At 38.2% G+C, this 18424-nt stretch overlaps 1 protein-coding gene across 1 annotated transcript in view; it reads left to right on the top strand.

The window, feature by feature from the left end:
• The window catches only part of MALRD1 (MAM and LDL receptor class A domain containing 1), a 638500-nt gene that overhangs the window by 598909 nt on the left and 21167 nt on the right, over positions 1-18424 (top strand). The window contains exons 38-39 of the mRNA XM_082385765.1: positions 56-135; positions 228-324. Coding sequence (XP_082241891.1) covers positions 56-135; positions 228-324 — 177 coding nt within the window. The remainder of the gene's footprint in view (positions 1-55; positions 136-227; positions 325-18424) is intronic.

The raw sequence follows: 18424 nt of genomic DNA on the forward strand, positions 1-18424 counted from the left end.
AAAATATGTTTCCACTTCTTTTTTTGCCAACTATTACATTTTATCTCATTTCCAGATGTGGACAAGGATGGAAGGGAAATCGTTGCCATATCAAGGTTAACCCTCCCATTGCTGATTTCACGGACACTCAGAACGGTAGGTTACATTGTGACCACAGTCACTTGAGTTTTGGAGTCTCTAATATTTTTCACTGAATATTTACATTTTTCATTGGTTTGAAATTCCAGATATATGGACCCTCCTGGGTATTGGATTAGCTTTCCTGACGACTCATATAACAGTAGTGGTCTTGTGTTTTCTTGCCAAGAGAAAAGTACCAGTAAGGTAAGTGATGCCTTTGATTGCTGTGGCAGACCAATTTTCTGAAACATTTCATTTGCTATATTTTCTTTCACCCCATATTACATACTGGTAACTTTAGTTTTCCATACTTTATGGATTTATTTTTCTGGGTAGAAAGCAAGAGCTACTTAATGATAATCACTCTTGTTTTAAATAAGAAGCATTAAGTTTACTTTTCCAATTATATTAGGAACATTTTTGATGACACCAGAAAACAGAATCCGACATTCTCCCCAAATTAAAAAGGCATGAGGCGATGGATGTCCCACTTTCTGGTAGCCCCTGGGGAAGGCAGCAGAACTGCCAAAGGGATCCTTTCTTGACTTGCTTAGGGAGGCTGGCTCTAAGCACCAGTGTTCCAGACCAAGACTCCCATGTTCTAGCCAACATACAGAACAGAGGCCAAGAGCTGCTGCACCTGGAGGACCTCTGTGGGCTGGGCTCATGCATAACTAAGACCTCACAACCTACAGTGCCCTTCAGGACCCTGGGGCTTCCTACCCAATACCCATCTTCCCATCACCTGTATGGGAAACACATCACCCCAATAATGAAAGCGATTGACTTTCCCATAACCTGAACAAGGTAAGGGCTAAGAATAAGATTTAATGAAATTTTTTAATGGATCTTTATTGGAGTATAAATGCTTCACAATACTGTGTTAGTTTCTGTTGTACAACAAAATGAATCAGCCATATGCATACATATATCCCCATATCCCCTCCCTCTCGAGCCTCCCTCCCACCCTCCCTATCCCACGTCTCTAGGTCATTGCAAAGCACCGAGCTCATCTCCCTGTGCTATGCTGCTGCTTCCCACTAGCTATCTATTTTACATTTGGTAGTGTATATATGTCAATGCTACTCTCTCACTTTGTCCCAGCTTACCCTTCCCCCGCTCCATGTCCTCAAGTCCATTCTCTACGTCTGTGTCTTTATTCCTGTCCTGCCCCTAGGTTCATCAGTACCATTTTTTTTTTTTTTTAGATTCCATATACATGTGTTAGCATACGGTATTTGTCTTTCTCTTTGTGACTTACTTCACTCTATTGCAGACTCTAGGTCCATCCACCTCACTACAAATAACTCAATTTCACTTCTTTTTATGGCTGAGTAATATTCCATTGTATATATGTGCCACATCTTCTTTATCCATTCATCTGTCGATGGACACTTAGGTTGCTTCCATGTCCTGGCTATTGTAAATAGTGTTGCAATGAACATTGTGGTACATGACTCTTTTTGAATTATGGTTTTCTCAGGGTATATGCCCAGTAGTGGGATTGCTGGGTCATATGGTAGTTCTATTTTTAGTTTTTTAAGGAACCTCCATAGTGGTTGTATCAATTTACATTCCCACCAACAGTGCAGGAGGGTTCCTTTTTCACCACACCCTTTCCAGTATTTATGGTTTCTAGATTTTTTGATAATGGCCATTCTGACTGGTGTGAGGTGATACCTCACTGTAGTTTTGATTTGCATGTCTCTAATAATTAGTGATGTTGAGCATCTTTTCATGTGCATGTTGGCCATCTGTATGTCTTCTTTGGTGAAATGTCTATTTAGGTCTTCTGCCCATTTTTTAATTGAACTGTTTTTTGTTTGTTTTTTTTTTAATTTATTTATTTACTTATGGCTGTGTTGGGTCTTCGTTTCTGTGCGAGGGCTTTCTCTAGTTGTGGCAGGCGGGGGCCACTCTTCATCGCTGTGCGCGGGCCTCTCACTATCGCGGCCTCTCTTGTTGAGGAGCACAGGCTCCAGACGCGCAGGCTCAGTAATTGTAGCTCACGGGCCCAGTTGCTCCGCAGCATGTGGAATCTTCCCAGACCAGGGCTCGAACCCGTGTCCCCTGCATTGGCAGACAGATTCCCAACCACTGCGCCACCAGGGAAGCCCTGAACTGTTTTTTTGATATTGAGCTCCATGAGCTCTTTGTATATTTTGGAGATTAATCCTTTGTCCACTGTTTCATTTGCAGATATTTTCTCCCATTCTGAGGGTTGTCTTTTCGTCTTGTTTATGGTTTCCTTTGCTGTGCAAAAGCTTTGAAGTTTCATTAGGTCCCATTTGTTTATATTTCCATTACTCTAGGAGGTGGGTCAAAAAAGATGTTGCTGTGGTTTATGTCAAAGAGTGTTTTTCCTATGTTTTCCTCTAAGAGTTTTATAGTGTCTGGTCTTACATTTAGGTCTTTAATCCATTTGGAGTTTATTTTTATGTATGGTGTTAGGTAGTGTTCTAATTTCATTCTTTTACATGTAGCTGTCCAGTTTTCCCAGCACCACTTACTGAAGAGGCTGTTTTTTCTCCATTGTATGTCCTTGCCTCCTTTAAATGCATCATCTCTTGCACACCTGAGTTTGTGGTCAGAGATTTAGATTTGCTGCAGATCACTGTGTCACAGAGCACTGGATAACTGCATTTTCGTTGGTGCCAACTTGTATGTGCTCCCACTTGAATTCTCCTCAGATGTCCAGTCTGCAATCATGTTAATTAGCAGACACCAATCTTGATATCATCAATTAAGGCAAATTTATTATAGAATTATAGTGTTCATTAGAAAAAAAATACAACATTTTAATCCATTACTATTAAGAAGATCTTACTCATCTATTAATTCTTTTTTTTTTTTTTTAATTTATTTGTGTCTACGTTGGGTCTTCGTTGCTGCACACGGGCTTTCTCTAGTTGTGCTGAGCGGTGGCTACTCTTTGTTGTGGTACGCGGGCTTCTCATTGTGGTGACTTCTCTTGTTGTGGAGCATGGGCCCTAGAATGCGCAGGCTTCAGTAGTTGCTGTGCGTGGGCTCAGTAGTTGTGGCTTGCGGGCTCTAGAGCACAGGCTCAGTAGTTGTGGCACACTGGGCTTAGTTGCACCATGGCACATGGGATCTTCAAGGACCAGGGATTGAACCCGTGTCCCCTGCATTAGCAGGCGGATTCTTAACCACTGCGCCACCAGGGAAGACCCCTATTAATTTTTTAGTGCTTTCTTATGTGCCTAAAATATGTCAGACAGTGTGGATACAAATATGAATGAAAATCAGTCTGGACTTAACGTAGTGGGGAAAAACAGAAACAAAGCTACTAAGTGAAATACTGGTTTTGTGCTAGGAAATACATGTATTAGTCAGCATTCTCCAGAGAAACAGAAAGATAAGATAGATAGATAGATAGATAGAAAGCTAGGTAGCTGGTTAGATATCCTATTGTTTTTCTCTTTCTCTCTGTGTATATATATATCTTTAAATATCAAATACATAATATATACTTAATGTATAAACATAATATATTATGCAGTATATATCATTAATACATTGGTTATTGTTATATTACTATATTGTCTTATCATGTTTAAATATATCAGCATATAATATATAATATATAAAGATATCTCAAATTAACATATATCTCTATATAAAGAATTACATATTCATATATTACATTTATGTAATATTAGTTACATAAATTATATTAATATTAATGAAATAATCAATATTTTAATTGTATTAATAAGAAAATTAATAATGTAATATATTAAGAGAGAGGGATTTATTTCAAGGAATTTGCTCCTGTAATAGTGGGGACTGGCAAGCCTGAAACTTGCAGGACAGGCCTGCAAGCTGGAAATTCAAGTAAGAGTTGATGGTGCAGGCTTGAGTCCAAAATCTGCCAGACAAGCTATCAGACTGGAAACACAGGTAGGATTTTCTGCTGCAGGCTTGAGGCAGAATTCTTTCTTCTTCAAGAAATCTCAGTCTTTTCTCATAAAGCCTTCAAATAAGTGAATGAGGCCCACCCACATTACGGAGGGTAATCTGCTTAAAGTTTGCTGACTGTAAATGCTAATCACATCTGCAAATTCCTTCTCAGCAACATCTAGACTAGTGTTTGAGCAAACAGCTGAGCTCCATAGCCTAGCCAGGTAGACACATAAAATTAATCATTGCAGTATATAAATAAGCTGTCATATTAACACAACCAGTGGGAGTCCTCAGAAACAACCCTAAATTTCACACCTTCTCCAGATTCCTATTGGACAGCCTGTACCGTCAGGGCTAGGGAGAGACCTCTCAGGCAAACGTTGGTGGCAGCACAGCCCAGCCTGACAGAGCCGCCTCTCCTTTCTCTCTTGCATTTCTGTCATTCTTCTGTAAGTTTACACTTTCTCTTCCTCTTTGCTCCTCACTGCTGAGTTACCGCCCTGCCCTCTTCTCTCTCACTAGTACCTTCTCTTCTGATTTCCAAAATCTCAAGACAGTGCTTTTATTCCCTATAACTCCCCCAAACAAATATCACTCCAGACAGTGATATTTGTATTTCTCTTGTAAGTGATCTCCTGAATTGTTCACTGCACACCCTGCCCCAGAGGCCACAGTGAGGAAGTTCCTACTTTGGACCTGCCTCGGCCCAAAGGTGGGGAAGACCCAACCCAGAGCTACCACCATCCCTCTGCCAGTCCTTTGGACTGGGGGAGGTTTACCCTGAGGCCTCAGAGACTTCTCAAGGATTTGTGGCACAAATAGTTTCAGGGAGTCAATTTACAGATGCTCAAACTTCAGAGGTTCTCTTCTGGCTAAGAAAGGTGCATTTGGCCCCAGGGCATTGCCTCTCTTGTTGCTACTTTCCCAGATGTCCTCATTACCTTACACTTATCCTGAAACTCACCAAAAAGAGATCCCTGTAGCAAAAGAGATTTGAGATAAGCAATATTGAAAGGGGAACAGGAGATGAATCTTTGCCAAATTTATCTTCTCAGTTTCCCAATCTTTCTCTGTCTCTCTTCCTCTTTCTCTCCTTTCCCACTTAGATTTTGAAATCATGATTTCTTTTAATTGAGGTATATTGTTTTACAATGTTGTGTTAGTTTCTGGTGTACAGCAAAGTGATTCAGTTATATGTGCATATTACATATATTCTTTTTCAGATTTTTCCATTATAGGTTTTTACAAGGTATCAAATATAGTTCCCTGTGCCATACAGTAGTACAGTACAGTATTTTGTATACACTAGTGTGTATCTGTTAATCCCAAACTCCTAATTTATCCCTTCTCTCCACCCTTTCCTCTTTGGTTTATTTTCTATGTCTGTGAGTCTGTTTCTGTTTTCTAAATAAGTCCATTTGTACCATTTTCTTTTAGATTCCCTGGGACACATTTTAACATATGCATCTGAGTTTAACAATGAAGTCAGTCTTTTTCTGAAAATTAAGTTTGATTTGGTTGATTGGATAGTTAGCAGGACTGGCTTTGTCATTTAGATGAGATGGCAGACAAATTCCATAATTTTAAAGAACTCAATATAAAATATTTCAGAAATTATATTCTTTGCAACCACTAAACTTATCATAAAAACTTTAGATATTAACATGAAAATGTAAAAGGAGATGCGTATTTTTCTAAATTATTTTAGGGAAAACTCAAGTGGCAGGGTTCAAAGACCACCCCACCAAGTTTAATTTTCCACCATCTGCACCCTCCACATACACCCTAGCCTTGGGAAAAGTCTCACCATTTCCCCAAAGTGCATGGCTTTTCACACCCTCTGCCTGGTGGAGCTATACAAACTCATGTATTTTTGATATTAAGCAAAAATATCCTGGCATCCCTTCAGGGTTAGTCATTGAGTTGTCAGCATGTTATCCTAAAGAAGACAGTTATAGCTCCATTATGTAGTGTTACTACTAAACTATTTCCATATTAACCAGTTCTTATCTTTACATCCCCAGTTTCTAGCATTGTATGCATAACTGATACCCAATACACGCCCACTGAAGGCTATCTATACTTTATTGAACATTATCCATACTTCTGACCATCACCAAAAACATTGCTCCTGTCTACTAATTACTTTTAAATTAAAATGTTGCACGTTAACTTTTAAAAAATGTCTTTTTGAAAAAAAAAAAAAATGTCTTTTTGCATGAAATCTTTTAAGCCCTAAAGCAAGTTAGAATGCTTGGCCAAGAGATGGCTAAATGATAAAAATGACTCACCTTGAAAATAATACCAAAACTTTGAGATAGGCAGGAATTAATATAAGCAGGAAATTCATCATCCTTTCTAAATAAACCTTAACCTTAAGATTTTTCATCAGATTTTATAAAAAGAATCTGTAGCATAAGAGGCCCTACAGTGACTTGAAAGAAACGTTTTTGTATTAATTTCTTAAAAACATAGGATGGAGCACTGCATGCTCAGACAATGCTAAGCACAGCAACGAGACTCTTAAAGTTGTTTTTAGAGATGCAGTTCTTGGATTTTATTATACATTCTCTGACCTTTCTGTTAGCTACTTGCCATTGAATGTATTAGTGAGGACACTCTGATTGCAGGGGAAGAAAGCATCTCAAGCACCTTAATCAAAATAAAGAATTTAGTGTAACAATGCACATGTCTTCCAGAGCACAAGGGTAGGAATAAAGAGATCAGACCTCAGGAAGGCCTGGACCCAGCAGTATTCTTCATCTGCCTCTCATCTCTGCTGCTTTTTGCTTCATTCTTGTTGGTTCTCTCTCTGAAGACATACTTCCTTTTCTCTCTGTCTATATAAGAAAAAGGTGTGGACTAGAGAATGGATGTTTGTTACTCATTATGTCCCCAGATCTGTGGAGAGACTATATCTTTGTTTTTACGTCTCCGTTCCATATTCCAAAGGATAACCCTCTGATTAGCCCACTTGGGTCAAGATCCCATTTCTGGTCAAATCAACTGTGGGTGAGCTATGGGGCAGGATCAATAGTACAAACATGGCTGCTGGGTTGGGGGGGGTCATCATGAAAGGCCTCTGAAAGGTATAAAGGTATCCACTACACCTGTCCCCATGGTCCAAAATCCACCAGAATTTTACTCATGACACTTTAGAGGAAGCAACAAATGTAGCAGCCTTCTAGAGCTGTTTGTGGTTCATACAAAGTAGATGTGACAATCCAGCCTACACCTAGAAATCTAGATTAAAGGATACAAAATAAATAGTGGACTATTTATTCTTAATTTGCTGAAGCCACATAACACCCACAGCTTTCCTATTTTGGATTATATCATCTTTGCCTGGGGGAAAATATGCAATAAGTTGCTGTTTATTATGCTGCATTGTTGTACTTACTTCTAAAGAATTGTGTTAATTTAATAAATACACTAACCAAAGTTAAAAATTAACAAACCTATTTCATTCAGTTATGCTGAGAAATAAGATATGTCTATGTCTTTTCTAAAAATTTTCTAAATAATTTCATAGGATTGTATGTATGTGCAACAGTAAAAAGATTGCTGATTAGGAAATTATAAGACCTGAATGTGATCTTGGGAATGCCTCATTATTCAATGCCACAAACATGTGCTAGTCTTGAGAAAGCTCAAAGGTATATAAGATTATCATCTTATATGCTTTCTGACTCATAACTCCATTATAATATGTATTTGACTATGGCATGTGTAATGGTAGAAATGTAAAACAAAATACTTTGGGGGTAAAATGGAAGGAAAGAAGGATCAAAAGAATGACTGTTGTTTATATTTCTGATAAGAAAGAAGGTTATTAGGATCCCAAAAGCTATACCAGCTGCCCATGAGGATTACAGGTGTTCTTGTTTGAGATTTATGAATAAGTGGCCCTGACTTCCAAATAAAATATCTATCTCTATAATATTATTCTTTCTCCCAGACCCTTTCCCACTGCTGACACCCTGTATGATAATGTGGCTCTTTGGAGGGAGAAGTTTTGCTTCTCTTCCAGTGTGAGATCCTGGCATAGATCTAACCTGGACCCAGCGATGGGTATTTATTCTTAGTCAAAATCAAAACCTTACTTACTCTCTGCCTCAAGGCATTCAGCTGCTCTTGCAGCTAGAATGTCACTAGTGAGCCTGTCCTTGGTCCCTGAAATGAATACTTAGTCTTAGCAAACTGGAATTCCACTAGCGGCAATGACCAAGGTCGTCTCATAACGCTTGCGAACATTTGCTCTCTCCACATGTGCATTTGCCCTCAAGAAGTACAGCTGTTAAGATCCACGAACCGAACTCCCCAGTCTCAGTCCTTTGTGCATACATTGGCCATGCTCCGCCAAACCCTGCTAAATGTTTACTTTGAGCTAGAAAAGCCAAATGGAGAGCAGGGTTTCGAAATCTTCCCCTTAAAAACGGGATTGGACCATGTGTGATAATGATGATTTCTCCTCTTCCTCCTTCTTTTTCTTCTCTCTTTTTTTTTTTAAATAAGAATCTTATGCAGCCTATTCTTTTATACTTTTCCCTTCATCCTCACCTTTGTTTGTTTGTTATTTTATCCTGAAATGGTAGAACAGGCCCATAAAAGAGGCCTCAGAGGAAAAAGAGTCTTTGTCCCAAAGTGATCACATCTCTGCTCCTCTCAGAAGAGTCCCATTCCCTACCCTGTGGCCGGGAATTTCATGAAGTCAGAACTCCTCTTATTCAGAGTGGAGTGAGTAGTGCACCGGGGCAAGCCTTGGCATATCACATAGAGGTGATATATTCTGGGGAGCCAGCAATTCAGATGGATGAAGAGGGCTGCAAAGGGAAGGTAGCAATCGTATAAAGACTTGAAGGATGGAGAAGCCAGGCAGAGATGAAGAAAGAGGGTTCCTGAAAATAAAAGAGAATGTGGAAACTTATGGTTTTCAAATTGGCTGACATTGCTATAGAATGGGGGTGGGAGAACAAATTAGATTACACTTAGAAAAGGATATGGTAGAGAGGTGGTTAAAAGTTTTGAATGCCTATTTTAAGGAGATTTCAACTTATTTAAAAAAATTGGGCTGAGTGCTGGCTATCTTCTGTCTGTCCCCCCAAGTCCACCCTCTACACTTCTCCACCAAACAGGATGGAGAGGGTAGAAGGTGGATCTGGAGACCTGACCTCTATGCACTGCATTAACGGGCTGAATTTATATTCATCTGAATTTATAATATGTTTGGCCAAAGTGGAGCACCTTGAGGGAGGAAAGAGAGAGGGGGCTGTGTATTCATAACCCTGGCTCCTGCCTGCAGCATGGTTCCAGGTGGCTGCTGGCAGTGACAGGTCCATGAGGAGCCCCTATGCATTCCACAGCTGTACCCTTCTCAGTCTGCCTCCTTCCAGCCTAGGGTGGTAACAGGCATGATGTCATTGGCCCAGCCTACTGCACCATTGCTACTGGTTTCTTTATATTCTGGCCAAACCTTTGCAAACTGTCACTTGATCAAACGCTCCTCAAATTTCCCAGTTTGAGTATGTCAGCTATTTCCTGCTAGGGCCTTAACTGATGCAAGCCAGGGAAGTGTTTTAAGAATGACAAGAAGTGTTTTAAGAATGTAAGAAGAATGACAAGATCATATCTATGCTTAAAAAAAAGAATGCAGAGCATGAGAACAGATTAGGAAAAGATTAAGAGAGCAATCTGCAGTCTAGAGGACATAAGCCTGTTTGAGAGGTTAGATGAGAGACAGTGAGAACTTGAACTTGAGCAGTGATGACTGACCTAACATAGGAGGTGAGGAAAAAGCAGGGGTCAAAGTTGATCCGAGGATGTCATGTCTAGGCAACTGCACAGTTGGTAATGCCACTAACAGAGATCCAAAAATCCAGGAAGAAAAACAGGTTGGGCAACAGGGAAGAAAACTATTTTGACATTCTGTATTTTCTTATACATAAAATGAGGAAGTTGAACTAAATTTTTCCCAAATGTGTGTCATGTATATAGGCCACCTCCACAATTTAGGGCATGACTATATATTATGTTTACTATTCTTTTTATTTATTTACTTATCTTTAAATAGACTTCAGAGTTTGGTCCTTTGGGCCCTGAGTATTCCCTGGTTGTAATGTAACTGCATTAAGCCTTTCAGCTATTAGAGTGCCTTTTACCTGACTGAGTAGTGTCCTACCTTTATCTTTGCATTCTGAGAGAGTTAATGCTTATTTTTTAAAAATTTTAAAGTATCTAACTTACGATATTAAACCAGGCACTTGGCAAATCTTTCTGTATGGTGGTCTTGACCATGCAACTGACTGATGGTTAAAAACAGCAATATCTGGGACTCGGTTATAATTCTATCCACTGATAAAATCTCTGGGAAGCAGAGACAGCAGTGTCTGTTTACTCTGCTCCTTGCCTAACACACAGTGTGCATTTCATAAGTAACATGTAGGGCAGATGAAAAATAAGATGGCTAGGATCTGTAGATTTGCAGTAATACATCAAAGTCTCGGAATTCAGGCTCTAAGGGCTGATTATGCCCAAGACATTGAATGAGTGGTGCCAGCTGCCTCTTTCCAGACTCTAATGGCCAAGAAGAACTTGTTGATCAAAGGAAGATAGAACAAATTTTCAGAAGTGCTAGGCTTACTTCTTCCTTTGCCATAAAAATAAAACATAAAAAGGGAAAACTTTCGCAAAGGCTAACCACAGAAGTTGTGTCATCTGCGAATTTTCCGAAGTCATGTTGGACAAAAAGTAAGCACTCCTACCTCTGAGCTTCCAAAGCGCTTTGTTCTCAGCCTTGTTTTTCCCTCGTCACATTGACTTTTGATTTGATGTCTCCCATAACAGATTGTGAGCCTCTTAGTGGTAGGGTCCTTGTCCTATTTATATTGATATTCCTTAGAAATTCATCGTAGAAAACATCTGTTAAATCAAATGTCTCAGCCTGTTTCCAGTAGGATGTTTGAGCCCAAATGAACATTTTATTTTCCAAGAAATATTTTACTCAGCCTCAATGCTCCAGGATTTATTCCTACTAGAATACTCACAGATGACTCTTAAAGTTAGGATATCATTGTTCGGTATTCTTGAAGAATTTCAATCTAACTTGATTGACCTTCATGCCATTCTACAGAAGCTGAAAGCAAATAAAGGAATCCCAAATGAGCCCTACATGTATGGCTCTACATGTACCCTTAGCAAAATCATTATTGGGGTCCATGATGGGCTACAAAATCAGCCCATAGTCAGAAGCTTACATCCTAGAATATTAATGAAGGACATTAGAGAATACCAAAAACCTACAAGTAGGAACATTCATAATCTATGGAAGAAACTGGGCATCAAAACACCTGGGCATGTCAGGGAGGCAGGAAATTCAATTTACTTTAAAAAGTGACGATATTCACTCCTCTCAATATTGTCCTCACACTATACCATTTAATTTGGATATCTATATGTGTGACAGATTTCACCCTGAAGTTTCTGAAAACAGTGCCTGGCATCTGACAATCGAATCTAATCAGTATAACTGGTAATCTAATTACCAGTTTTATTTATAAGGATATTATTACTCTCATTCTACTTTCTTTCATGAGTACACAGATTAACTCTTAAAGTAATATTCATATTTATCAAATGAACAAAATTAGAAATTTCACATGAATTTCAAAATGATTTGCTATTTTTACTAAATAAGTAGTAGCTCTTTAAATAACCAGTTCCCTGGTCATTTATTATATTATTTGACTATGCAAAATCAGCTTACATGCAATGTGTCAGGAATATAAGTCTGGAATAATGCAAGCTTCATTGGTGTGTACGTGTGTGTGTTGTCACTGCAAACTCTCCCAAGTTGTTTCAAATCTATTGTCATTGGATACAGACTCCAAATAGTCTAAGAAATAAATTCTGTGTAAAAAATATAAAGAGCACTTTACTGTATAATAGCCCCATGTTCTAATTATTTGATCTGAAGATAGCTATTTTGCCATTTTAATACAGGTGACTATTTGGCAGAAATAGTCCCCAGGGCAGGATTCAAGGCCCTTTTCAGCGTCTTCTCTCTGTTCACTATAAATCTTACATTAGCAGGAAGACAGCATTTCAGTCCTGAAATATTTCAGTGTTGCATGTGTTTCTTCATATCCAAGCAATCAGAGTAGAAGAATGTGTTGTAGGAAATCAGAGTTGCTCCTTGAAAGACGTAACCTGTTTAAATGAGGAAGGGCAGGCAGGCAGTAAAGAAAAGCGTGCTATTAGCAAATCATTTAGCTCTGCTATGGCATGTAGCAAATACATTTCGTTCCTTTTGCTGGAGAATCAGAATTCTAAATGTTGTTCTTTATTAATGTTACTAGAGGGTAGGGAATTTCAAAGAGGGGAAGATGGGATCAGCTTCATAATTTTTCTTCATAACTGCTTTGCCATCCTCCTGATAGACTCTTTTCTGCTTTCAATTATGTTTCACACAATTTCTCCTTAACAGCATCCTTAGGGACACTCTTACAAGTTCAACAATCTGTTTACTGTGTTGGAATTTCTAGTTCACTAATGAATCAAAGGACAGAATGACAAGAGAACCTGAAAGACCAGCTTATTTTTGTCTTTGTGAAAAGAAACACATATATCAGAAACTCTCAGCGATTCATTTATGTACTTGTTGGCAAAATTTTATTAAGCATCTATTATGTGCTGGGCACTGTGCTAGTCGCTGGGAATATAGAAATAAATGATAATTTACACTCTGGTGGAGACAGCATATAGAAAAGCAAATAATGTCAATTCTTCAACAAGCATATATGAAACACATGCAGTTGCTTCCTACAAAGCTCTGGAGAAACACAGGTAAAAGAGAGGCCAAGTCTCTTTCAGAGGTGAAAATAATATGGTGGGGAAATTGAGGAAGGATTTAGTGAGTATATGCTGCATCACTCAAGTCTGAATTCATGGATTGAAATCCCCAAGATGAAAATGAGGAAGAGCAGACAGAACAGCTTGTGTCAAGGCACAAGCTGTAATGGAGAATGGTGTGGTTAGTGTGAATAAAACATAGGTCAGGTAAGGAAAAATGATAGGAAATTTACTGAGAAACAACAGGGATAGACTATTTTTAAGAAATCTGTATAGAATGCTAATCATGTGCTTGTGTACTTATAATTTCTCTTTATGTTTTAAAAATAAGTTGTTCTAAAATAACTACAAGAAAATGCAATTTTATTGCTTTTTTCAAATTTTAAGTATTATAAGCTGAACTAATTCATAGACCAAAGAGAGTTTTAAGTAAATGTATTAATAAATCCAAAATAGGGTATATTTAAAGGAATTTGTAGGTATTTGTAAGTCATAATGAAATAAGTAAGTTTTTCTAGATAGATTGTCATATCGTGTTGTCAACTTTAGATTGTCTAAAATGATTTAGAAAGAAGCAAGTTGCTAGGTGACTGCTAAGGGAAATCACGAAGACTGATAATTAACTTCAACATTGCAATCAGTTTCAATCAAACAGATTATGTGTCTATGGGAATTCAATAAGAGAATTGGAGGGTGTTTTCATATAGAGCAATTTACATGAAAAAATATTTCATTCTGATCGAAGAAAGTTATATAGTACTTGGCCCTTTCCAACTGTGGGACTTTGAGGTATCACATTCATTCAAAGAGAAAGGAAGAGAAAATATTTTCAGAAGAGGTAGCTAGCAAAAAGTTAGCCAGGCAAATGTGTATTTACTCATATTTGAACACCCAGTGTTAGTAGAACAGAGCCAGCAAAACTGTGTGATGAAGGACCGGATGTGTTTTGCTTTGTTTTGTTTTCAATCCATCACATACCAATGCTTTTGTAAGAAGTATTGGAAAAGTGAAATTAAAAGACACACAAAATACTAGTCTAAATTTCTTATTCTGAGCCTCAACACACATAAATTTACTCTGTCAAATAGCTACAAACATTTCTAAACACCTATCCTCAATTTTTGTATTTATCTCATCACGGAACCATAAACAGAATAAGACCATTACCATACATAAATCACACTCTGAGTAGCTCTGCAGTAGAGTACATGGCACATATTTGGGACTCAAGTAACGTTTCTGAGATAAATTGGAAAATAAAGATTTTATCTCTGCCCATAGGAAGTTAGCATTCAAGTGGGAGAGACAGGAATGTAAATAGATAAATGCAACTAAGTTCATTTTTGTAGACAGATTCTTACATAGCGTTGTCAACTTTAAATTGTCAAAAGATTTAGAAAGAAGCCAGTCACTAGGTGATTAATAGGGAAAATCACAAAGACTGATAATTAACTTCAATACTGCAATCGGTTTTTAAGCAAAGAGATTACGTGTCTAAGGGAATTCAATAAGGAAATTAGAGTGAGTTTTCATATGGAGCAATTTACAGGGAAAAATATTTCATTCCAATTAACAAAAATACCATATATCCTGATAGTAAAATGCACACTGCACAGAGGGGTACAAAGAAGAGAAACGGTTTATCTGGCTCCAGAGCTGGCAAAGGCTCTAGCCAGTGAGGAGGGTATTTAAGAGCAAAAACAGGAATTATGACCTACTTAAAACCCCTAAGAAGTGCAGCAGGGACGGCAGGTAGATGTTGAGAAGAAATGCTGAAAACAGAGGAGCCAGGAAAGATTGTGGTAGGGATCTTACCTTTCAGGCAAATGATTTACAAGGAGCCAGGGCAGGGTGGAGGCGAGGAGCTCGTGCAGGGGAAACACCTCATGATCTTTTCCAAATTGTAAAATCACCACCCCACTCCCAAGATTCTGATATACAGCAGCCTAATGATTAGAATTTGGAAAATACAACAAAGTGCCAGAAAAGAATTAAAAATTACATTGAATGTCACTACCCAGAGATAGAGATTGTTACCATTTTGATGTGTCTTCTTCCAAACTTTTATCAATGTGCACACATGTACATGCACCTTTCATCTTGAAAATCTGTGTTCCACTGTGTGTCCGGTTCATGTTAGGTGGTTGTGCATGTGCTAGAAGTCAGTGGAGACTGCCCTCCCGTTGGCAACATGGGGTCTCCTTAGGGTTAAGCTACAGGAACCTGGGTCAGCTTTATTCATACTAATTGCTTCCATGTTCCTGGGCATGTTCCCCTGGAAGCACTCTGCCACAGCAAGATCGTATTAAACAGTGACATGTTTTGTGGTTAGTGATATTTATTTCCTGCCTCAAAAGAGTAGGAGAAAAATATGGCAGCTGCTGTATCATGTGAATGAGTTTAGCAAACTTTGGTGTCCCAGTGGTTTGGTTTTGTGACCCCGGATGATTAATCCTTTCCTCTCCCTTTTGGGGCATTTCTGGTTATATTTCCAAGCCCAATTCTTTCTGAACTTTTTCACCCAAAACATTTGGTTCAGCTTCTTCCTTAAGGACTGGGAAATGAAAACTTGAGCTCATGGACATCCCCCCTAAATTATCCCTGCTTTTTCAAATTGACTTGCTTCTTTTCTTTCTTTCTGTCCTGTGTTACAGATTGATGTTGTAATTCTTTTTTTAAAAAAATGTCATCATCTTGCCAAAGGTAGAGACCATTATATAGGGGAATATTTTTGTTTACTACTCCCATGATGTCTTCCCTTTTTTCTTTAGCAGTGGTCAGGTAATACAGTATTTTACAGGAGTATACATTCAATGAGAAAAGGATGATTTATAGACTCAGTTTATTCTTTCTTATAATGCTTTATAATGTGCAATTTTATTCTATCTATAGATTCTTTTTTTTTAACTGTCCTTTTTATTTTTAAATTTAATTTAATTATAAGTGACACACAGTATTATATTAGTTTCAGGTGTAAAACACACCTGATTTGATACTTTTACACATTAAAATATGATCTCCACCATAAGTCTAGTTACCACCTGTCACCATTCAAAGTGAGTACAGTAGTCTTTTTTTTTTTTTTTTTAACATCTTTACTGGAGTATAATTGCTTTACAATGTTGTGTTTGTTTCTGCTGTGTAACAAAGTGAATCAGCTCTATGTATATATATATCCCCATATCCCCTCCCTCTTGCGTCTCCCTCCCACCCTCCCTATCCCACCCCTCTAGGTGGTCACAAAGCACCGAGCTGATCTCTCTGTGCTATGCAGCTGCTTCCCACTAGCTATCTATTTTACATTTGGTAGTGTATATATGTCAGTGTTACTCTCTCACTTTGTCCCAGCTTACCCGTCCCCCTCCCCGTGTCCTTAAGTCCATTCTCTACATCTGCATCTTTATTCCTGTCCTGCCCCTAGGATCATCAGAACCATTTTTTTTTTAGATTCCATATATATGTGTTAGCATATGGTATTTGTGTTTCTCTTTCTGACTTACTTCACTCTGTATGACAGACTCTAAGTCCATCCACCTCACTACAAATAACTCAGTTTCGTTTCTTTTTATGGCTGAGTAATATTCCATTGTATATATGTGCCACATCTTCTTTATCCATTCACCTGTCAATGGACATTTAGGTTGCTTCCATGTCCTGGCTATGGTAAATAGTGCTTCTGTGAACATTGTGATACATGTCTCTTTTTTAATTATGGTTTTCTCAGGGTATATGCCCAGTAGTGGGATTGCTGGGTCGTATGGTAGTTCTATTTTTAGTTTTTTAAGGAACCTCCATACTGTTCTCCATAGTGGCTATATCAATTTACATTCCCACCAACAGTGCAAGAGGGTTCAATTTTCTCCACACCCTCTCCAGCATTTGTTTGTAGACTTTTTGATGATGGCCATTCTGGCCAGTGTGAGGTGATACCTCATTGTAGTTTTGATTTGCATTTCTCTAATGATTAGTGATGTTGAGCATCCTTTCATGTGTTTGTTGACAATCTGTATATCTTCTTTGGAGAAATGTCTATTTAGGTCTTCCACCCATTTTTGGATTGGGTTGCTTGTTTTTTTGATATTGAGCTGCATGAGCTGCTTGTATATTTTGGAGATTAATCCTTTGTCAGTTACTTCATTTGCAAATATTTTCTCCTATTCTGAGGGTTGTCTTTTCGTCTTGTTTATGGTTTCCTTTGCTCTGCAAAAGCTTTGAAGTTTCATTAGGTCCCATTTGTTTATTTTTGTTTTTATTTCCATTTCTATAGGAGGTGGGTCAAAAAGGATCTTGTTGTGATTTATGTCATACAGTGTTCTGCCTATGTTTTCTTCTAAGAGTTTTATAGTGTCTGGCCCTACATTTAGGTCTTTAATCCATTTTGAGTTTGTTTTTGTGTATGGTGTTAGGTAGTGTTCTAATTTCATTCTTTTACATGTAGCTGTCCAGTTTTCCCAGCACCACTTATTGAAGAGGCTGTCTTTTCTCCATTGTATATTCTTGCCTCCTTTATCAAAGATAAGGTGACCATATGTGCATGGGTTTATCTCTGGGATTTCTATCCTGTTCCATTGATCTATATTTCTGTTTTTGTGCCAGTACCAAACTGTCCTGATTACATAGCTTTGTAGTGTAGTCTGAAGTCAGGGAGTCTGATTCCTCCAGCTCTGTTTTTCTTTCTCAAGACTGCTTTGGCTATTCGGGGTCTTTTGTGTTTCCATACAAATTTTAAGATTATTTGTCCTAGTTCTGTGAAAAATGCCATTGGTAGTTTGATAGGGATTGCACTGAATTTGTTGATTGCTTTGGGTAGTATAGTCATTTTCACAATGTTGATTCTTCCAATCCAAGATCATGGTATATCTCTGCATCTGTTTGTATCATCTTTAATTTCTTTCATCAGTGTCTTATAGTTTTCTGCATACAGGTCTTTTGTCTCCTTAGGTAAGTCTATTCCTAGGTGTTTTATTCTTTTTGTTGCAATGGTAAACAGAAGTGTTTCCTTAATTTCTCTTTCAGATTTTTTGTCGTTAGTGTTTAGGAATGCAAGAGCTTTCTGTGCATTAATTTTGTATCCTGCTACTTTACCAAATTCATTGATTAGCTCTAGTAGTTTTCTGGTAGCATCTTTAGGATTCTCTATGTAAAGTATCATGTCATCTGCAGACAGTGACAGTTTTACTATCTATAGAATCTTATAACAGATTTAATGTGCCACACTGTAATTACACACTACAAATTGTAATCTTGGTGCTGGCTTTTTTATGATAAACACAACCATATTAAGATGCCCCTCATGGGAATTCCCTGGCTGTCCAGTCATTAGGACTCCTTCCTCTTACTGCCAAGGGCTGGGTTCCATCCCTGGTCAGGGAAGTAAGACCCGACATGCTGCACAGTGCAGCCAAAAAAAAAATGCTCCCCAAATCAAATTCTCTAACACACTGTTGTGCTTCAAGTGTTCCATTTAATCCCTCTCCCTTCTTGCTACCACCCTCTCCTAGATAGTTTTACTGAGGCACACTTTGTCATAGTC

This window comes from Balaenoptera borealis, assembly GCF_965194805.1.
Source record: "Balaenoptera borealis genome assembly, chromosome: 3".
Lineage (NCBI taxonomy): Eukaryota > Metazoa > Chordata > Mammalia > Artiodactyla > Balaenopteridae > Balaenoptera > Balaenoptera borealis.